At 39.2% G+C, this 23616-nt stretch overlaps 1 protein-coding gene across 3 annotated transcripts in view; it reads left to right on the forward strand.

The window, feature by feature from the left end:
• The window catches only part of FHIP1A (FHF complex subunit HOOK interacting protein 1A), a 95188-nt gene that overhangs the window by 60862 nt on the left and 10710 nt on the right, over positions 1–23616 (forward strand). For all 3 annotated transcript variants that reach the window (XM_075090930.1, XM_075090928.1, XM_075090929.1), the window contains 6 exons: positions 965–1123; positions 3573–3659; positions 16288–16455; positions 20151–20230; positions 21659–21846; positions 22359–23399. In XM_075090930.1, coding sequence (XP_074947031.1) covers positions 965–1123; positions 3573–3659; positions 16288–16455; positions 20151–20230; positions 21659–21846; positions 22359–23399 — 1723 coding nt within the window. The remainder of the gene's footprint in view (positions 1–964; positions 1124–3572; positions 3660–16287; positions 16456–20150; positions 20231–21658; positions 21847–22358; positions 23400–23616) is intronic.

Raw genomic sequence — 23616 nt, forward strand, 5'->3', positions numbered from 1 at the left:
ATTTCCGTCAGGCTGAGTCGTAACGATCACATTGAAATGAGGATCATCTTTAAAATTATCCTGAGATTGTATAAAATCATGTCAGAAGGATAAGACTTGTAAATAATGTTTATACATTTTCCAGCTTCAAATAACTTTAAGAATTAAAAACTTGGTCTGAAACTACCAATATTCTAGATATATTAAGTAAAATTTAAAAAAACCTTTTTGGAAATATGCTTTTTAAATTGTAATTAAAAATCAATCTTTTGCTTCAGTGATATATTCTACATAAATCATCTGTAAGCCTTAATATTACTGGAAACGATGTCTATACAGTAACTTATTTCAAGCTTTTTTATCTTTTCCCTTCCCCCTTCCAAATAAAAAAGAAAGGAAAATGAGAAATTATGAACAGTTAGAATTGTTTTAAAGTAGATTCAGCTGAGTTCAGGTGCCTAGGAATGAAAGTTAACATATACCTGTGGTCTATGCGAGGCTGAACTTCTTTTTTTCTTTTTTTTTTTTTTGTGATGGGGCACTTCCCCCCTCCATTTCTAATGTTTCATATTTCTGAGTGAAATCACTTCATAGACATATGTAGGCAGTAACATTCAAATCACGAGTGAAAGACAAGCCATAGATACTCAACAGTGATGGCGTCTTGTGGAAGGGACTGAAGGAAAGTGTAAAATGATTTTACAAGTATTTAAACAGAAATTATAACTTTGGATTAAAAAAAATGACAACCTGCTTTTCCCCATCACTTTCTCTTAAATACTAGCTCTTGGAAGAAGGAAATTATATGGAAGGCTCTTTAAAATATTCATGTCTCTCTGCCACAGGACTCTTCCAAGAGGAAATGAAATTAGTCTCAACACTTTATGTTACTAAAACTAGTAAGAGAAATGATCTGTGGCATTGCTATTCAAGCAGTTGGACAGTTGGAAAGTCAACTTATTTCTCTTCTGTTTTCGAAATACAGGTGCTAGCAACCGGACTAAGTGGCCTTTATTCATCTTTGCCTACAAAGCTGGAAGAAAAAGGAGAAGAATGGCACTGTCTGTTGAAAGACGACTGGCTCTTGTCACCAGCCCTTGTACAATTCATGAATTCCCTTGAATTTTGCAATGCTGTGATACAGGTAATGGAGCAGAGTTGGCCTCCCCTTTTGAAGTAGTAGTTTTCTTATCTATTCTGCAGAAGTTTGTAAATTATAGAGTTTATTTATTTCTATTAATGGCATGGACTTCCAAGTTACACTAAAATAGGTTGCTGATAAAATTAATGCTTTGTGCTGTTCGTCCTCGTTATAATCATAGAATTATTAAGGTTGGAAAAGACCTCTAAGATCATTATATCCAACAGTCAACCCAACACCACCAGGCCTCCTAAACCATGTCCTGGAGTGCCACGTCTACATGTTTTTTGAACACCCCCAGAGATGGTGACTCCACCACCTCTCTGGGCAGCCTGTTCCAATGACTGACTATTCTTTCAGCGAAGAAATTTTTCCTAATATCCAATCTAAACCTCCCCTGACACAACTTGAGGCCATTTCCTCTTGTCCTATTGACGTAAGGATGTATTAATATGTTTTTGGTTTTCACACATCAAATGTTTCAAATGAAAGCAGTGGATTTGTGTGGTGGCTTGATATTCATTATGTAATCGGGAGGGTTTTCTGTTTTCAAGAAAAAAACGTTCATTGTATTTTAATGCTATTGTTGGTACTAAAAGTAAATCGAATGCCTTTACATATGAGAAAATGTAGCCTTTATATATTTAAGCACAGAAAAACATTCTGTGTTTGTCTAAGATCTCATAATAGTGTACAAAAGAAAATATGCAGTACTCACCAACAGGCAAAACAGGCTAAAGAAAGCTTTCCGAGCAGAATTTAGGTACCCTCCTAGAAATCTAAACTCATTTTAGATTGACCTATTTGGAATCCACTCTCTGTTCTTAATGATTATTTCTTGATTACAATTTTTTTTTTTCTGGCTTTGATCCCTTAGTATTTTTTTCTCTGATCTAAATGTAAAATGAGATTTTTGTCTTTTCTGGCCTTAAAAACAATATAAAAACACTGTAGAGCCCTTGTCCAGTATTTTATGAAAACATGAGATACATTCCACAGAAACTGTGGATTTATGTTTTACTTGAAGAAATGCACTGAATAGGATTGAAAATTTAGATGTGTGTGAACTACAGTAAAGCAACTGATTGACTATTAAAGCATTGGACAAGTGAAAGTAATAGTTACTGTCATTCCTCAAATACAACTTACAAGATGTTTAACATGCATGTTTAAACGTGGAGACAATATTTATTTTGGTTTCTATATGGAATTTTTTTACAGACCTACATTTGCAGGTCATATTTGATACTTCTTATTTTTTAAATTGATATAAAGGTTACCACAGACAAATTAAAGATCAGCATATTATTTAAAACCACTTTTCAAGTAAACTCAAAATGGTTAAGCATCGGCAGCTGACATGCAGGAAGAGCAGCTTCTGACTGCTGCTTGATTGTGTCTTTATAGTCTTTCTTCAGCTGAATTGAAAGCTCAATTACTGCAGGAACTTTTGCTCTGTGCAGGGAATGGTTTTCGTGGTGTGGCTTGTTCTGTGTTGACCCAAAAACTTTGGCCAGAGATTAAAAAGGCACAGCATAGCCAAAACCTCTTGCCATGTACCACTTTTTCCCTGGATCACAGCATAGGAAGGGCAACCCATTTTCTTCCCCTTTCCAAAGTAAGGGTTACAAATTAAAGGATGTCTGGGAAGAATTACAAGTGGGAGAATGTATCTGTGGCCACATGTAAGCTGTGACATTCCAGTCTCTATGCGAACTTCAAACAGAATATATTAACTTAGAATGCTTCCGAATGGAATTTTTTCCCCACTTTTATCAAATTTCTTTTAAATGCATGAAATGTTAATATGTTTTCTTTGCGAAAACAAAATGAATGCTTCATTATGAAAGTAAGTTTTTGGCTTCTGATAACAGTTCATTTTTTTTAAAGCTCCTAGCCAACCTATTGAATGAATAATGTAGGTTTTGTTTTCATTTCCATTTCTTTTACAGTGGTTGGGAGAAGGGCATGTGAACAGTAAGTTCTTAACCCATAGCTAGAGAGCACTTTGGTTTACCTACTCTTGAACCATGGGAAGCAGATGTTCTGTTTTTCCTTCTTTTAAGAGGCCAAGCTAACAATGGCAAATCCACCTTCAGGTGACCCTGACATGGTTGCAGGAGCTAAATTTAGAATCTGAAATCTTCCTTTGATGCATGGGTATACACACTTTGCTGTCCACCCATTCATCTTTGTCAGCATGCAGGGAGATTGAAAAGCCCTGTACTCTAAATTTGGCATGCTTACTCTAATTAAACATAGCTTGTGTATTTCTTTGAAGAAGGAAAAATCTTTAAGCACCTGAATCATAGCAAATGCTGGTGAGAAGGACAAATGAACATGTCTTGTAAAATGGAAAGGGTTTTGGTAAAGGATAATAGTAATCTGTGCCCCGTCTTGTTTTAAATCTCACTGGAACTGTTCTGTGTCTTTCTCTCCCCTACCCTCCTAGGTGGCACACCCCTTGATACGTAATCAGCTTGTGAATTACATTTACAATGGATTTTTGGTGCCAGTAATGGCTCCTGCGCTCCATAAGGTCAGTGGTGTATGCAAGCACGACACAAAATAATAACGGGCAAAAGCATTACAGATGATCTCTTTGTAAAGATACTATTAAACGTACTGTCAGTAGTGACTTCCATATAACTGAGTAAGTTTCTAGGATAACCTTCCATCTTTTCATTCCATACTTTCTATTTGCACTCTACAGATTATTAAGCAAGATACAGGTATTTCTGAAAATCTTTAGAATTTTTAAGTGAAATGAAGAACCAAAATATTTTTGTTGTGCAAGGCTGGCATATCATCAAAAAAGCAGTGGCCTTTAGACAACATTTCACCATGGCAGACATGTTTTCCAGGAGGATTGTTTTGGAAAATGTGCATTTGGAAAAAAGGAAAATGCCCATGAGGAAAATCTTCAGTCAAGAAGTATTATGCTAATTTTAGCAAAGTTGGTATTGTTTTGTACTTCCTTATCACAGTTAGTAGAGGTATTTTCATAAAGTGGAGAAGAAATGGAGTTTGCTATCCATTTTCTAAAGAATTAGGGTGCAATTTTTGTTGCTTTGAAGAAAAAAGATGTCAGTTTTTCTTTGAATTTTAGGGTTTATCCTTTGCAAAATATGTCACTGATGGTGGTGAATTACTTTTTTTTTTTTGGTTAGGCTGCAGAAAAGTACGTTTCCAACTGTTGCAGGATATGTCAATTAACAGTCTTCATTGCCCTGTAAAAAGAACACCTTGTTTGAGGAGAAAAAGCAGGAATTGCTGAGAGTAAAAATACACCAAAAACTGCCAGGAGAGGACTAATAAATTACTTTCTGAAGGTCTGCTAATTTTTACTAAGCCTGCCAAGCAGAAAGCACTGCACCTGTTCTGTTTTCTGAGAGGCCAGTGAAACACCATACCCTGCTTTCTAGTCTAGGACTTGTCTTGGCAGTGCACACAATTATTCATGATAAGTAGTCACTTACCAAGAAAGTAATAAGCTGTATAGAGCCTTCTTCAATGATTTGACATTTGGGAGCTTGGCGAGGGCTGAAATAAAATGTGGCTGCGATCCAGATCAAAGATGTAGTCTGTCACTGAGATCACCTCCTTACCTGGCAGTAGTTTTTTTTCTATTTCCATATCTTGACTTAATCCCTTACCAAGACTGGGAATTAGAATCAGAATTGAAAAGCTAACCAGCTTTGGGTCAAGGTTATGGATAACAAGGGACATAACAGCATGTAGCTGAGGGATTCTGGTCTTAGTGGGTACTGTTTGTATTTAAGACAAATTTTAAGTTGCTTTGAACACTACCATGCTGCTGAATGCCATTCTTATTGGTCAGTGAATCTGCTAACTCCCTATTGGGTTGATTATTTCCCTGTTGATGTTACTTAAATCATGTAAAGCATGCTGTTCTGATTAGTTTTTTTTTCATGTGATGGAAATTTTGTTGAACCTCATTTACACTGAAACTCTGAAACTGGGTGAAATGATATTTCTCTTGAAAATGGAGATGTTGACTGCTAACATATCTGAGTTTCAAGCCTAGACCTTTCCTCTTTGTTTGGTGCCTTGTTCTTCCAGTAATAAACCTTTCCTTGATTAGCTTAAGTTTGCCTTTTTCCTCTTTAAAAATTAACTACTTACGTGTATAAACTTCAAACACATTTAATGGAGAAGATGGATTGCACCATCTAGTGGATCTGATACAAGGCTCTCACATATGTGAGGCCAAAACTCTATAGCAAAAGGAAACGAGTAAATAGAGGCACATTTGACCTCTTCAGTCTTTCTGTGCTATGCCCCACATTAATTTAACAAAAAATAAATACATTACATCTTTGCTTTTGGGACAGATGTCTATGCCCTAAGACAGAAAATTATGCTGTAACAGCTTTTTCATACATTAAAATAGTTTCTAGTCACCATTGAAAATATTTATGCGAAGCTGAGGAGTAGGCTTTGAACACTGTGTCACCCATTTGGAGACTTAAGTATTGTAATTAACCTTTAGGTTAAGAAAAAATTGTGAAGGACCAAAATAAGAAAAAGGCCAGATGCACCATGGTGGTTTTTAAAACAGAAGTTATTTCACTGAGCATAATACTAAATGGATCTTGATTTTTGCTTTTAATCTCAATGAAGTTGGTTTAGTGTATCCTAAAGTCTACTTGTAGCTGAATTTGTTTCTGGTCATTCAGTTCAGGTTGTTCTGACTCGTTCTGGCTTATGAGCTCAAATACAGTGAGTAGTGGAGCATGCTATAAATACCTGATTAGGAAGACAGATCTGTGGAAGATTAAAGGGAGGGGTAGTAAGAAGAGATGATAATTATTGGTACATCTTCTTAAGGTGTTCCTATAAATCTTATTTCTAGAACTTAACTGGTAAGGAACATGTGCTTCTGATAACTCTTGCTGATAGACATGGAAGGAGGGAAGCAAGGGAGTCCAGACCTCATGTGGCATTCAAGCCTTAACCTCCCCACACCCAGTCTGGCACCCACAGTTCTACCTTAATGTGAAAAATCGTAAGGGAGATGAGCTTTTGGCTCTGCTCTTGAATAACTGTTGGGTAGGCATACTACTTCAGACCTGTTCTATCTGTCCTATATCCTAGTTTTTCTTCAAGAAGTAATGTTTTGAGGAAAAAATTGCTGTGCAGCAAGACACAGACTTGCATTTATTGTTTTTGCAAAGGCAGCTCCAGTCAAGTGTGTAGACATCTAGGAAAGAAGTCTTCCATCTTTTCTGTTCTCAGTGTGGTAGAACTTCATTTCTGTTTAAAACAACAGCAGCAACATAAATCATGTTAATGTGACTTCCCGTCCGGTCACCAAATAACATTTAGTTGATTCAAGTATATAAAAATAAGCCACATAGCTGTACAAGCACTATTAGATAAATTGTGTAGCTAATTGTCTTATTAGCTTTTAATCACTCATGGACCAAAACCAATTCAGATATGAGCAAAATGTCTGGTACAAGGAGGGTTGCTCACTTCTGGATTAAAGCTAAGCCTGTTTTGTAGGCGATAGCTGATGGCCAGTCTCTTCTTTCCTCCTGTCTCTTCACAGAATCACAGAAAGGCGGAGGCCAGCAGGCACCTCTGGATATCGTCCTATCGAAAATCTCTGCTCAGAGCAGGGTTAGCTAGAGCAGGTTGCTCAGGGATGTGCCCAGCTGAATGTTGAATATCCCCAAAGCTGGAGATGGGGCACTCTGGGCAATGCTGTTCCAGTGTTTGATAACCCATACAGTAGAAAACTCTGTAGTCGTTGCTTTTCCTGCCTTCTGCCGCCACGCTCCCCCCCGCCATGTCCAGTTGGAATTTCCTGGATTTCAGTTTGTGTCCCATTGCTTCTTGTTCTTTCACTGGGCACCACTGAGAAGAGTTTGGGTCTATCTTCTTCTTCCTAGCACCTGTTCGCACGCATGGATGAAGATCCTGCCTGAGCCTTCTCTTCTCCAGGTTGAACAGTCCCAGTTCTCTCAGCCTTTCCTCATATGATAGATGTTCGCATCCCATAATCATCTGTTGGCGCCTTGCTGGACTTGCTCCAGTATGTAACTGTCTCTTTTACTGGGGAGCCCAGCACTCTGAATGTGTCTTACCAGTACTGAGTAAAGGGGAAGGATGCCCCCCACCAACCTGCTAACAATACTTTTCTTAATGTAGCCGGGGAGGCTGTGGGTCATCTTTGTCACAAGGGTGCGTTGGTGGCTCATGGCCAATCTTTTGTCCACAAGGACCCGCAGGTTTTTTCTTGCAAAGCTGCTTTCTAGTCAGTCAGTCCCCAGTGTGCACTTGTGTCTGGGGCTATTCCACCCCAGGCGCAGGACTTTGTGTTTGTTATTGAACTTCATGAGGTTCCTGTTTACCTTTTTCTTCAGACTGTCAAGATCCCTCGGAATGGCAGCACAGCCATCCAGTCTGTCATTTACTCCTCCCAGTTTTGTAACATCTATGAACTTGCATGAGGGTGCACTCTATCTCATCATCTAGGTCGCTAATGAAGATATTGAACAGTATTGTCCCCAGTGTAGACCACATGTCACTGGCCTCTAGCTGGTCTTTGCGCTGCTGATGACAATCCTTTGAACTCAGCAGTTCAACTAGTTTTTTATTGACCTCACTGTCCACTTATCCAGTGTGTTCTTCATAATTTTGTCTATGAGGATGTTGTACAAGAGACAGTGTCAAAAGCCTTGCAAGATAAATAATATCTGTTCTCCATTTATCCATCGAGCCAGTTATCTTATTGTAGAAGGCTGTCAGGTTGGCCAGGCTTGACTTCCCCTTTGTAAATCCTTGCTGACTATTCCCAGTCACCGCTTTCTCCTTAATATGTTTGGAAATGGCCTCAAGGAGGTTTTACTCCATCCCCTTCCCAGGGATCAATGTGAGGCTGACCAGCCTATAGTTCCCTGGATCATCCTTCTTGAAGACTGAAGTGATGTGTGCTTACTTCTGGTCCTCAGGAGCCTCTTCTGGTAGCTACAACCTTTGAAAAACCAAGAGTGGCCTTGACAGTCAGGGATGCCACCTATCAGGCCCCTCATATATGCCCAGTTTGTTTAAATGTTCCCTAACCTGATCCCCCTCCTCTACGGGTAAGTCTTCCTTGCTCCAGACTTCCATTCTCATTTTCGGGACCTGGGATTACCAGAGGCAAATCTTGCCAGTAAAGACCAAGGTGAGCAAGGCATTGAGTACTGTGGCTTTTTCCATGTATTTTGCCACCAGGTCCTGCACACCTCCTCCCCCGCCCCTTCAGCAGTGGGAACATGTTTTTCATAGTCTTCCTTTTGCTGTTAAAGCTGCCCTTTGACTCCAGCTGGGCTTTGGCTTTCCTAATCCTTTCCCTGCACACTCAAGCAGGTTTTTCCATATTCCTCCTGGGTCACCTGTGCCTGCTTCCATCTATTCCTTTTCATGTTTCAGTTTTGTTAGGAGGTCCTAGTTCATAGGAGACCTTCTGTCTCCTTTCCTTGACTTTCTTCTCTTCTCCCAACTTAAAACATTGGACTATCAAAAAAGACTTCAGGTACAAGTAGCATTAGAATTTCAGTAAGTAGAAATTCAGTAAAAGCAGTTCAGAATTTCAGTATGTGGTCCAAAACTTTGAGATATGTATCTGTGTGATCTTGAAATGTCTGTAACACTTATGGAACTGTGTAGTAAGCTCTGCCTTTTTAAAATTTTTGCAGGTTGTCTGCCCATACATACTTAACTGTGTACACAGTTCACTGCGTGAATGGAACAGTACAAAAGTGTTGAGCATAGAGATGGATTTCTATGGATAAGTCAGGGGGTGGGGGGACCAACATATTTTGCTTGGTGTGATTTTTATGGTTTTACCTCAGGAAGCTAGTATGGAGTTGAAAAAAGAATTCGCTAGTTCAGTTTTTTTCCAGTTAAGGAAGTTTCAGATTGCTTGGGCTAGTCAGCTAGCTTGAAATAAACTGTTTTTCACAGTGAGCTCTGTGAAGATTATTTACATAGCAGATTAACTGCAATGTGCTTAAATAACCCAAACATTCTCAAGTTTATGTCTCCCTAACTTCATTTCTCAAAGATAAGTATCATAAATATAGCACGTTCTTGTAGCCTAATTTATACCTGGTCTGTACTAGTCTTGCCACTTTGCGTGGGTTATCCCACCTACCCGTGTAATGAGTGATTGACAAATATGTTCGTATCTCAGAAGCTGCACGTTGCTGAATGGGTAGCCAGAGCCCAGATTTGTATTATGTAGCTAGGGATATGCATTAACTGGCTGTGCTGGATAGCCCCACCTTATCCTTTGGTTGCCTGGATTTTATCGTACTTTTTTCAAAAGAGTTACCTCCCTTACTTCTGACATCTGAGTTTCTTGAGACATTGAAGAAAGTGATTCAATGATATTGTTCAGGGGGTTGCCCTTATTTGTGACCTCACATTCCTTATTTCTGCACAAATTCAGTTGAAAACAGAAGGAATAAAATATTTTGTCCATAAAGATACAGAGCTAAAGAAAAGGTTAATTGGGTAGTTTACTTTTTGTAGTAACAATCCATGATTTAAATTTTTGCCCAAACTATCTTTTATCCTTTCTGGTGTGTCTGGGATTTAAGAAAATTGAGACTATCTGGCAGAATCTGTTCTTAAATTAAGACCAGTATTTTTTGATGGCATGTCACTTACAACTTGAGACTATGCAGTTCTGTACATTGTTCCCTAAGTTTTGGTACTTAGGGAAAAAAATACTTGTGAGAAGGTATGCTTTTGCTCAGGCATAGAGCCATACCATTATATTTCTGTGTCATATTTCATTGGCTATTTCTTGCTTAACTTTCAAAAGTAATATTTTTGGAGCTTAATCAAAAAAATGTAAGGTCGTCTGGGGCCAAATTGTACAAGGGTCCAAGTAATCAAATAAGACTAAGTTTCTCTTCAGTTAAAACCTAATTGAAGTCCCGGAGTTAATCCAGAATAACCCTATCGGGTTCTGCTACAGGCCATATTGCCTTTAGTTTTTATATATTTGGTAGTAGAAAGTGCTTATTTATCTTATTCTTTCAGGTAGTTGCAGCACTATTGTAGACATCTGAGTGAAATCTTTAATATATATTCTACAGTCAAAAACATGTGCTAGATAATTAGGACCCAAACTGTGATATATCTAAATATTATGCTGTCTTTGGTACGACTTGGATTGGTTATATACATCTCTTTACTGTAAGTGCATATGGTTTAATTTTAATTTAGCATTCAGAGAATTTGGGTGACAAAGATAGCTGTTCAGAATATCTTGAGTGTTTATATAATTTATGTTGTTTAATTTATTGAAGATAGTGCTAAAAATTTGACAAATGATATGATAAAAGCAAATTTTTAATGTCTTAGCATTTACTGCTTTACTACATGGCATTTAGTTGCTAACTACGATATGATTGTTTTTCTACTTGGAAGGCTTGTTTTAATCTGAATAATGGCAAATTGTACCAGCTTTTTACTGTAAAACATTGCTGTGGGCCAAGTGAACAGAACTGCTCTACGGAAGCGCTGGCATGGTCCTGTCAAATAAGCTCTGTCAAATGGACCTCAATCCTATTGGACACTAACCCATCTAAACGAAAACCTCTAACACGGTATGCTACTGTGTTAATTCAATAATACTTGCTTGATGATTACACAGCTCAGCTAGGGAGATATGACCGGTAAATTATGCTGTACAGATTAGAAGGAGCATCTTTATAAATATCCTACAAGACCGTCAGTTCCCATTTAGAAATCATTCCATCTTTCACCTTACTGAAAAGTAGTTGAACAGTTGCTGTAAAAAGGTGTAAACTGGAAAACTTTGAATTGTCTCAGCTTTGGAAAAGCCCACCAATAGCTACGAAACCTAATTTTACTGACTAAGGAGGGGATGCAAAAAAAAAGGTGCCTTTCACTTTTTGCATCAAACATTGTAGTTGAGTTGAATTTTAACCTGGTATAAACTGAACCAGTTGATGAACATAAGCTGAGGGAAGTTGAAGCAGTTCTGGTTTTCCGCTTCCCCCAGTGTGCAAACTTCCTCTGTCCTTCATCTCGCTTGTCCCCTCTTTCTGTTGCCAGGACAACTGTTCATATGGGAAATTGATTGAGGTTAAAACTCACCTTTATTTCCTGGATAGTTTTAACCTGAGTCCATTCCCTGAGCCAATTCACTGTGCAGTGAAGCAAAGCGTGAGCCCTTCTGCCAGTATAAGCATGGGGCAAGAAGCTGAAAACGAATAGGAAGGAGAAGAGAGTGGGAGTGGTTTGGAATTTTTTATCTGTGAGGTGGGCTTATTCAGGTTTAAACTGCTTGTGGATCTAGAAGATAAGTTCTAGTAAGAACATTCATGATGTCTTCATAGGCAATATGAAATCCTCTTAAGGAAGGGAAATGTGAAGGAAAGGAGGAATCATGATAGCCGTATTTCTGTAAGAGGGCATGAAGCTGTAAATTAGAAAATACATTGTGTGGATCCCAAGAGAAAATAGCCAGTAATAAAGAACCAATGAAATTGGTCTAACACAGTCAGTGTAATATATTAAACTGAACTCGCAATGACAGTAATTTCTGGCTCTTTGCTATTACTTGGCACGATGACTTGTAAAAGCTGGATCTCTCTACAGTGTTCTGCCTCACTATCTAATCAGTCATCAAAGGAGGCGAGAAAAGATTTGCTAAAAATTATTACGTAATTAGAGAAAGGTATTACAAGGCTAAAAGTGGCTTTCTGTTTTCAATAATCTCTAATCCAATATCTGTCTGGCTACAAAGAATCTCGGGTGGTCCCTTTTGTAGCAGCCTACATCTTCAAAAATACCTATAACAACTGATTGTTGTAAAGAAAAACGTGAACGAGGTTTTAAATTATGTCTTTAGATAGACACTTTACATTTATACAGATATTGGACAGAAAAAATCAAACCAATTTTAATTGTTACAACTATGGATAATGAAAACAGAAATGGTAGAGTACTGGTCTGATTGATGCAATGGATATAGTTTTTTTTCCTTTTTTATTTTCAGTCATAGAGTTTTATCTCAGGAGCAGAGATATCTCTAGTCTTTACTATTGATATAAAGGATCTGTGCAAGGGATGCTGCTGGCGAGTTTTTATTTTTGCTGTTGTGGCAATGGTGGGTTTTAGTATTGCTGAAATATTGTTATAAGAACATAGTTTGAAGTTTACTCACTTAGCAAAGGGCGTTTCTAGAAAGGTACCGTGTCTTATTTTTATTCATCTTCCTTTGTTACATATTTTTCTTGTTACTTGAATTATCAGAGGTGAAGAATGTTCAAATTAAACATCAGATTTGTGGATGTGTGAAAGTTCTGGCTTGTGTTTTTATCATCCTTTCAAAGATGTTCAATTCTGAGGGCTAGCTAAAAGCTTACTTGAACAAACTATACTGTAACCAATGTTTACAACGATATGAAGTTTTTGTAAGCTGCCTCAGGATTTGACTGTAGTGGACATGCTTGATATGGGTAGTAAATGTTTTGTTCTCCAGCAGCACTTGTTCTTTTGCTGTTTACCTAAGTACTGATTTGAATTTATTTGAAAGGATTTCCCTACTTTAGTGAAATCTGTCTCACGAGGTATTAGTTTAAGGAGGGACAACCAGCAGGTAGTGTGAATGTAGCTTAAGAGTGTGGCTTTGGTGTCTTAGAAAACAGAGATCTTCAATAATAACTATCCAATCTATTATGTATGTGATCTGTAGAAAAGGTTTACAGAGCTAAAAGTGTTTTTTGCCAAGGCTGGATTTTGCGCAGTGTAACTGATTTCTCCAACATCCTTCGCTAGCTGATTGCAAAAAAAGTGTCTTCTCTAGAGGCTCGTTCAGAGGCTAATGTATCCCATTGAGTAAAAGAAAAATTAGCCTCATGGAGCTAAAATGAGTCTTTTTCAATACTTCCCTAGGTGCCTCAAATCTTCAGAAGTTACGCTTACTGTCAGATACGGTAAAAGGGAGAAGCAAACCGAGAATGCAAGGTGGCAAAATAAGATTTAATTGTAAAAGCACAGATTTCTGCTTGCTGGGGTTAATTGATCTTTTTCCTTAGCTGCATATGTGGCTTTCATTTCAAATGCTGAAAAGCAATATTTTTGTTTGATTTGCTCTTGTGAGGAAGCAGAAGGATGGTCTCTGTGCTGGTTCATACGGAGAAGTTGTGAACAAAGGCGTGCTGGAGAGCACTGGAACTTCTCGCACACGTTAGTGTTAAAATCACTTGTACAGCATTAACTTGTCTGCTTTGAGTGTTGCACAGTGAGCTGCGAAATAGATCCTAACTTCATTTATTGTGAAAGTTTGAAGGAGCGTTGTGGATAATGCAGTGCGTTCCCATTGAAAAAATGAAAAAAGATTCTTACAAATCCATTTAAATCTTGACAAAACTTAGTTGTCTTCCTTCTTTCTCAGAAAATGGTTAAGCAGATTCCACAACTTCTTTCCCAAGAAGAAATAAAAATTAAGTGTTATGTGGCACCCTGCACAGAAAACCTCAATTCAAACAATTAAGATTTAACAAGGTTATATGTAACTCCTTTGTGACCTCTTTGGGCTTCATTAATCATTGGTTGGTGCTTCTAGCTCTGCTTAGTGGTATCAGTGAAGTGTTGGCTATGGTAAACGTGATTTCTTTTTTTTGTCTAGTCCTCAAGCTGTTAGGAGCACTGAACACGCTCTTGGAATTGAACATTTCTTTTCTGAAGTAGTCTCTAGCTTGCTTTCTTCTGCTCTTTGTTTCATTCATGATAAATGTAGGATGAGTTGTCCAAAGAGCATCAGTTTCAGAAAAAGGTCACTGCCCTTGTGAATTGCTGGCTTTTCTTGCTTTCATTTACAGCTTCAGTATTTTATTCGTATCCATACGACCATTCTTCTGCTGTCAGCAAACATCTGTGAAACCTGCAGGCCAAGAACGTGCTTCCTTTTTCGCATAAAGGGTGAAGGAGAAGTGACACAGGACATAACAATGTATTACTTCTGTCTGGCCTTTCCTTGGCCAAGGGTTTAAAATCTTCGATGAACTGTATGCTATCATAATGATGTCACATGATGGATTTCTTGGGCTTTGCTTTTTACAGTTTGCTGCTATTAAAAAGAAAAAAAGCAAAAACAAAACAAAAAAGCCAGTTCTCAGGGCAACAGTCAACAACTTTCATCAGAAAGCCGTTCTTTTTTTCACTCCACACTTTTTTAACTTTCTCTTTTGTCCCCAAACCTTTTGGCTATTGAGAGGGGAAAAAAAAAAAAAAATCTCAGTTGCAACTAGAAACAATTTTCTTTGTTTCACAACCCTGGCTCATTTCCTGAGCTGGTTTTTTGGTGGTTGAAACGTGGTAGTAGTCCTATGGAAAAGCGTGTGTATGTGCATAAGCATGTTTGTTTTCTCATATTTACAGTAACACAGAATTTGAGTTAGGACTGTAGCCACAGTGCTAATTCTGGCAATTTGTAACTTTGGGGTGCTTAACCCAGTAATTTTCTTTTTTTCACGTGACGCTTGTGGAGGAGGAATGAATTCATAAATTGTATTCTGACTTGGGAATATATGTTAATAGATAACTATTTTGTGAAAGAACTATACTCTCACTTCTGGCTTTGGTAGCACCGAGCAGACAACTACAGATCTAGAAAATATGTCTAGCTGTTGCTTACTTAGCCTTAGAAAGTTCACAGATCCCGTGAAAGCGTGCCTCATTCCTTTCTTTTCACTGTTACATTTTAACGCTTGATTTTGACCAACCTTACTGCAATAAACCAAGTAGGTGAACTTATTTCTCATTCACCAGTGAAAAATTCGGCTATTGCTACTTCACCGGTGCTTTGTTTCTAATGCCAGAATGAGCTAGTAGCCTGCTCTATTAAGGATGGCATAGCTGAGTATTCGATTAAAGCCTCAGAATGAGAGTGAATCAATGACCTTAATTTTAGCGCCTCTCTCTGCTCTCCTCACTGGTGCTCTCTCTCCGTAAGGTCTGCAGGCTGCATACAGCATTCCTATGTTCTGTGTAACCAGCCAGAAGAAGAAGCTGGTGATCTTAAATGCTTTAAAGGGAACATTTGCAGCATGACATTACTGTGGACATGGCTAACATGCAGCATAATGGAACGGGGATTTTAATATTTACAGCATGTTACGTAAATGCTGCCCTTCTGAGTATTTTCCAAATCCTCTTAGCTCTTAAGTAACAGCCTTGATTATTTTTTTTAATAAAATCAGTCTTTTCATTTATCCAGCTAAGTTTGGTAAACAAAAGATTTTTTTAATACTTCCTTTCATACAGACAGATTCTTGTATTTAAGGGTTTATCTTTGTGCACTTAAGCTTATTATGTTCCTGGGTAACTATTTTTAAAAAGCTGACGTTGCAACAGCAGTGCATGGTGCAGATGTGGCCTTCGGAATTTTCTGTGCTTTGCCAGTACATCCTGTGAATAGATAAGCTCCAAAGCATTGGCATAAGTGGAGCAGTGTGGAGCAAACGCCTCATGGATATTTGAATTGTATTTTGATATACAAATAGTAGCAAAGATTTTTGGGGTTTGGTTTGTGTGTCTGTATGTATAGACATACTCCTTTTAAAAATTGAGTGAGATGAGGAATTGTGCTGTGGGAAAATAAAAAGAAAGAATATTGTGGCAAAATTCTGGTATGGGAATGGGGATTTTTTTCTTTAAAGCCCTAGGCCCATGAGTTTGTACTGTGCTTTGATTGTGCTCTGTCATTTATTTTTTAATAAAGTGGTAGATGCAGGTATTCACAACATCTGAAAATGCTTCTGAAGGATGACAAAAGTGTGATGCAAAAGAGCTGACATGGGCAGAAAGGTGGAGGGGAGCTTCTAACATGATTTGGCTCTTTGTATTACAGTATGTGTGAGATTTGGGGTGTCAGTTTGGGGGAGGCTTTCTTTTTTTCCCTGGGTAAGCAAGACAGATAAGAAATGGGTTCAAAAGGCTTGTGAGTCATTCAGAAGCACGCTCTTCAAAAATTTAAAAGCAAAAACCTCATTGTTTTTGTGGTGGTGTTACGTATGGAGAGCTTAGTGTTTGCCAGGCACGTACTTGTAGAGGATGGGTGGGTATTTTGTGTGTGATTATGTTTGCATTTACACTATTTTTTCTTGTAGGTGACTGTGGAAGAAGTGATGACTACGACCGCATACCTGGATCTCTTTTTGCGTAGTGTTTCAGAGCCAGCCCTCCTCAAGATTTTCCTCCGTTTTATTTTGCTGCACCGACATGAGAATGTGCATATCCTAGATACACTTACTAGCCGAATCAACACGCCATTCCGGGTAAGACAAGCAGGAAGGAAGTTCAGGTACTCGTCATGGATGTAGGTCAAATATTTAAATGGGAGATTCCCTATATTCAGTGGGTATCTGTCTAACTAGGAATTTTCTCCCCCCACCCAAATGTGTGATTTCTCCACCCCCTCAATTTTTTTCTTGTCTGTGTGATGGCATTTAGCTACCACGATACCAAGTTGATAAATGTGTGAGGTGATTTCACACGTACAGGAAATGGGATAGAAGGAGATGAGGGCTTCTGGAAGTCTGGGTTCTGTTAGAAGATTAAAGGTAAATTTGGAAGCATTTTTATTCTGGATACTTCTGAATTAGTGCTGCCACAGATAACTCACCCTGGAGCTTATAAATATACTTGTGGTGGGGAGCATTTTTGATCTTTGGAGTTTTGCCAAGGAACAAGCATTTTCAAATAGTCCCTGTGGGCTGATGGGAGCCCTACAAGGATGTCTCCAAATTGATCTAAGTTGTGAATTGCAGTATGGCAAATATATTTCTCAGGAATCAAGTCTGTATTGTTGTAGCATGTTTGCTTAGCTGTGAGGTTGCCTGCTTTCTTTGATTAAAAGAAGGTGTTTTCTTGCTCAAGTGGTCAGATTGCTGCTTCCCTTTCTTTGCCTTCGCTCTCCTGTGTAGTAAGGTTTATCTCAAATTTGCAGTGAGCCCCTTCTCAGCCTAGGCACAATGCACTGCAGTGGCTGGAGAGCTAGCTGGCTGAGATAGTAGAGTTACCTTTGCTAACAGTTAGATCTTCTGGCAGAGGAAGTGACTCTTTGTAGCACAGGACTACCCTTCTGAGCCTTGCTTGGCTGGCAGTCTTAGCTGAATCTTGTGTGATGCGCAGCTTCATGGATGAAATAAAGAAGATTGTTTTAGTGCAGGTGCAAGAGGAGCCAGAGCACCAGTATGTGCATTAAATTTGTGTATTAGGGACAGTAGCTTCATCTGAAATTTGGTTCGAAATGTGAGTGCACGCAAATGCAGATATATGCTGCTGTTACTGCATCTCTAAGATGGATTAACTCTGAAAACTGAAACAGCTTCTGTCGACAAAAATGCAAATGCTGTTGTCTCTGCTAATCATTAATTACTGTTCCATAGGCAAACGAAATGGGAATTGTAAAGAATTCTGCAGCCCTGAGCAACTCGGGATCTCAGCCAAAATGGTTCTCTGATGCTGAATGAGTTTTCTGCAGTATAGTTTGGCCAAGTGCAAAAGCCAGAACTGCAGCCTTCTGCGTTTCTGTAGCACAAAAGCTGCACACCTAATTATTGATGAAAATAATTATTAATAATTCACGGGGTTAAACTTACATACAGACAGGTGGCCAAAAGGGCTTGTAAAAATACTATCCTCTTTGTCTCCCAAGCATATATTAAATCTTTTCTCGTTACAAAATACAAGAAATAGACTAGCTTTACTTATTCAGGTGATTCCTGATTTGCAGCATGGTTGAAAAGACAAATGAGAAATGTTTCCCTATAAACTGAAATTTCCTAAATACAGGAAAACTTAAGGCGGTAGCAGGTTTTTTTAAACTTAAAACAGTATGAAGAAAAGTTAGACTTGGCTCTCAGTAAATTTCACAGAGGAAATGAGAATTTGCCTCTGTTCCCCAGCTAACACACACCTTTCATGCAAGGATCTAGTTTCTTCCAAAAGCTTGTTGTAAAGTGCTTCAACTCCTATTCCTATTAAGAACTCCAGTTCTGGTTATTATTTCTTCTCTTGCCCTTTTACTTTTTCCATCTACTTCTGTACACACGAGGTCTTGGACTAGCTAGCACCTTCCTGATGGCTCCTAGTGCAAGCAGTGAACAGTGATGGCAGGGCAACAAGTTTGAGCTCCCCTTTGCTTCGCTGCAATCCACCTCATGGGCATTCCTTGGTTCTCTTCTCTCTGCTTTTTCCCTTTCTCTTGTTCATCTCTGTGTGTTAGTTCAATGACCAAACTAGGGAAGGCAATCAAAGAAACATTTGCTTTTCAGAGGCTATTGAGTGAGATTCACTTAAACTTTGCTGTTTAACTGTTCCACAGATACTGCTACCAAGTAAGGGAAAATACATGCATGTATATATGTTTTTCAAGAAATATGCGTTCATCTGGTCTTGGTCACCATGGGCAGCCAGTCTTATTGTAGGAGAGCTGAGTCACTCTTCTGAGAGAACTGGAAATGGTGAAACAAAGAGTCTCTGAGTTTACGTTCTTGAGAAGCCATGGGCTGGAGAGAGGAACGTAGCAATGTGTTGCTGCAGGGCTATAACAGAGCATTTTAACAGTAGGAGAAAGGGAAGTGACTGCTGAGAAGGGGAGGAAATTCCATAGTGTGGAGGAGAAGCCATGCCCAGGCAGGATGCTGGACTTAATCCTGAATGAACTACAAAGGATGCTTGGTGACTGAAAAAATGAGGTACAGGAATATCTGTAGCTTTTTGCTTATTTTGTGCTAATCTGTTTCGTTTGCTAGCTACTGAAAAGTGCAATTAATGAAATTTATTAATTATTTGAGGTTTTGTAATTAATATAGGAAGAGGCAAGATTTAAACACCAACTTGAAAATCTAGCAAAGGGTCAACTTATGCTAAATAATTCTCACAAGACTCCAGCATGGTCCTGGAGTCTAAGCCAGCTGTGAGATACTGTTTCTAGGGGAGTGCAGTGCAGGAGAATGCACCCGAGGAAATATGTATTAGGAAGCAGGGAGATGATGGTGCTGTGGTCCATGAAAACCAGTGAAAGCTTACAGCTCATGCTTCTACCATGCTGGACATAACTGTGAGGTCTAGCAAGCATCTGGCAGGTAGAAATATACTGTACGATAGCTCTGAAAGTGTTGTATGTCTAATTGGTGACCAAAAAACCCTGTAGAATTCCATGTTTCTAGTCTGTCCTAAAGCCAGTGTGGAAGTGGGATGCCTGTCACAGAATGGGTATGACTTTTGCCTCTGCTGAGTGTGACTACTGAAATACCTAGTTATGGATATATTTGATCAGACCTTTGCCAAAAAGGCAAGCGTGCAATTCCAATGAGGAATCCTGTTTTTCTTTCCTTTCTCCTGGTCTCACATGAAGGATCTTCATGCCTTACTATGGTTCCCAGCCGTTCAAATGACTTGTAGTGGAGGGATTATGAACACTCCATATGGAGTAGATTCTCATAAAAATGACTTTTTTAGTCCTGGTCTATGTTAGTACATCAAGCTATACGTATAGAAGCATTCAGCTTCTTAATCTGTAGAACACAAATCATTCCTTATACTTAAAGCAACAGAAACTTGGGGCAGTTTATAACTTTTCTTTCAGGAAAGACCTTTAGTTGGTTCAAATTCAGTGTCAGAGGTAAAAACACACACTATATAGGAAGTTACAGGTTTCAGTTCGTGCTGAGTGAAACTAAATAAATTTGAATGATATTAAAGACTGGTAAAATACAACTTTTTTTAATAGCTTGTTTGAAGGAAGATTCTGGATTGTATTTTGTTAAAATGTAATATGTTATGCGTATAGCTCTAGACAACTTAAAAAGTATCCCATAGGGGTGCTGACAAAATGAAAAATCATACTAACAGTGTCTTATAAAGCATGATGTTCTGGCAGAGCCATTTTGTAATGTAGTATCGAGGGAAGATTGGAAAGGTACAATTTCCGGATGAAATACTGACAACATTTATCATTTTCCAGCTCTGTGTGGTCTCCTTGGCATTGTTCAGGACACTCATTGGTTTGCATTGTGAAGATGTGATGTTACAGCTAGTTTTAAGGTAAAGCCCAAACTTCTTTTCCACTCTTCTAATTCTGGGATGTAGTCTCTGCGTATGGATGCAGAGGTGGATGAGAGTTCTCCAAGAGAGCAGAAATCCAAGCAACTACAGAGATAAGAATATTTATGATCCTGACAAAAGTCTACCATACCTGAAGAAGTGTGATTTACGTCTCATGATCTTCAGGAGCAAGAGATTTTTCTTGTGATTTATTTCTATGAAAGTGAGAGAAGAGAAGCTAAGAATATATTTATCACCTCCAAACTGCTTATTCTCTGCTTCTAAATGTATAATTCTTCTCTCCTGCATGTTTTCTCTAGTGTATTATGCACTGTGATACAAAGCTGTGTGCTCATTGGCACCTTCCACCTTCTTTCTTGTTGTTTTCCACCTCTTTGATTCCTCTCTTACTAAGAATACTGCAGGTTCCTGAACTGTTGGAGGTAGATTGTTATGTAATGTGCTAAATGCATTGATTATTTTTGCTTTTAACTGATGGTCCTATGCGTTGCTTCAGAATTATCACTTATAATTTTGTTATTTGGAAATATTGGTGTAACTAAATTGGGCTTTTAGCACTGTAGATCACAGGAACATTTCAGATGCTGTCTGTCCCTCCAGCCACAGTCATTAAGGTGAAATTCCCTATCCCCTGGGTGTTGTGCCTGGGAATGCTGTTGAGATGTCTGTGAACTCAACTATGTTGCCACTCTAACAGCAGTAGAGTGCTGTATTTAATCTTCTTTTTGTTTATTTAAGGAATCCTGTAGAACGTGTTTGCGTTTTAAATGGCAAAACATCAGTCCAGTTAATACTGGGGCTCTTAATAAAGGATTCTTAAAAAGTTGAGCAAAAGCATTCTAAAGAAGACTGTGCTTCCTCTATTCCTAATAGTTCCCATAGCTTACCCCCTCGTCTGCCTGAGAGCTCAGTCTTGATCTAGTGCAGTGAAACACCTTGATGATCCTGCCCTCCTTTTTGCTGGCTGCTTGCCTGGTACATGTAAACTGCCTCTCTCTGGATTTCCCAGGAAAACAAATAAATCAAGGATTTTGAGACAGAACTCATCCATAGTGGGCCCAAAACAGCCTGCTGGCCCTTGACATCTGCCCATCTCACACTTCCTCCATCCCTTCTTACAGCAGGTTTGCTCTGACCTGCAAAGGATTGTTCACTTCCCCGTTATGATGCTACTGATCGCCTATCTCTACTTGTCTTGACAGTTCCTCATCAAACCATAGCTTCACAATATAAAAAGTCAGGGTTTCCTGCTCTTGAGAGGTTTAGAATATGGATCGCTGTCAAGATAATTATTACTGTTTTCTTTTTAATTTGGAGAGGGCAGGAGGGTGGAAAGGGAATTTTGTATGCGGTTGCTTTCTCTAACGTGAAAGGATGATGAAGTAATGCTAGACACTGCTCTTTCAGGTATCTGATCCCGTGTAACCACATGATGTTGAGCCAACGGTGGGCTGTGAAAGAGAGAGACTGTTATTCTGTATCTGCTGCAAAACTGCTTGCCCTGACACCGGTCTGCTGCTCCACTGGCATCACCTTGAGACTTGAAAGCCAAGAAAAAGATTATATTCTATGGACAAAAGCAGCACAAACTAAAGGTAATTGGTGCTCAGGGGAAGACCAGATCATGAACTTTGTTTGATTTGGTAGAAGCTCTTGGGAGAAGGTGGGGAAGGATGGGAAGGGGGAGGAAATGTGGTGGGCAACAATAAACTGGGCAAGCCTGGCCTGGAAAGCTTATTTAATTCCTTCCTTGTGTCCAGGTCTATTGCAACCTTATTTTAACAGCTATCCATCTTGAATGTGTACTCATGATAGTAATGTACAGATACATGACTGCTGCTCTTGCTGATTCAGAGTAATTGCTTTGTTTTACAGTTTGAATGCAGGCTGGTCTCTTGGAAATCTTGAGTTATAACTCTGTCTTGGCAATAGGAACAAGTCATGTATGTTTATGAGCAAATCTCTCAGTCTTTACGTTTTGATTTTCCTGCTTTATTGGATGGTTGGGACTAAAGACTCTACCTGCCATGTCTTAGTGGCTGCCTTGCTAGAGAACTTTTGTGTTGGTTTATCATGTCATGGTATAAGTAATCTCCTTTACTTTCAGATTCTGGTAGACGCTCTTCTGAATCTACTTGCATTGTGGAATATGGAAGAGCTGTGGACATCAGCTACTTGCAGTACTTGGGGGAAGCTCAAGAAGCCATCCTCCAGTGCGTGAAAGATTGTAAAGTTTGGTCTGCCTTGTATGATGGAGTAAACCCGGATCCAGATACCTTTATCCAAACACTTGCAGAGGAGAACGGCATGGATGTGGAACACCCCATGTTTCGGCTCCAGCAAAGGACACCTAGTGTGTGTAGCTCCTCTCAAGTAACTCCATTTGGTGAGAAGATGCAGCTGGATCTAGAATGGGATGATAGCTATGACACAGGGATTTCTCCTGGTTCTGATGTGAGCTCACTGCAACCGTATGATGATCTGGGAAGCACAGAGATGCAGCCACCCACAGAGCCACCAAAACACATTCAAGAAATGAAAAAAAATGCCATCATGCTCGTCAAAGGATCTTACATAGAGGAATCAGACTTCCAGGATGATGTTATGGTTTACAGGTTATGTGCCCAGAAGGATACTCAAGATAATGACAGCTCCAAGGAGAAAACTTTAAATGTAGCCAGAGAATGTGAGGTCCAAAGCCAGACTGTAGTCAATGGGCCTTTTGGAAAGAGCCAGCTGGAAATGGACTTGGATGAGCACAGTAAGAGAAATTCAAGCTTGACTCAAGGTGTAATGAAAGAACAAACAAACCAGAAAATGACTGAGATTGACCCACAGCCAGACTTAGAGTTGAAGATTTCTCCTCAGGAGGCAGATCATAACTTAAGTGTAAGACTGCTGAGCACAGATGGTGAGGATTTCATTGCACAGTATGACAAAATTATTAAGGAACTGGATCCAAGCAGTGCAAGCTTGGAGGAGCAGAAGTTGGATACTCCTGACCCTGTCTCTCCTGCAGAAGAGGAAGAGGACTTCGAGAATTTCTCAGCAGACACCCCTTCTGCAGACAGCATGTCATCTCCCTTTGGACCAAAGGAGGATGTCTCTCCCAGGCACACTGCAAGGAGCCAGAGTGCTCCATTTACAGGTGGAATGTCTTGTTCATTACATACATTACAAGTACAGGAAGGCATGGTGATTAAAGGTGGCCAAATGAAATCCCACTGTGTGGCACACAGCATGAGCACAGTGCGAGGAACTGTCCTGGCACTAGAGAGGGTATAGCCCAAATAGCTGAGAATGGTCCAAGGAGAGTGAGAGATCCAAGGTGGAAGTAGAGCAGAGCAGTCAGTGTGATGACAGCA

Source organism: Phalacrocorax aristotelis, chromosome 4 (genome assembly GCF_949628215.1).
Source record: "Phalacrocorax aristotelis chromosome 4, bGulAri2.1, whole genome shotgun sequence".
NCBI lineage: Eukaryota > Metazoa > Chordata > Aves > Suliformes > Phalacrocoracidae > Phalacrocorax > Phalacrocorax aristotelis.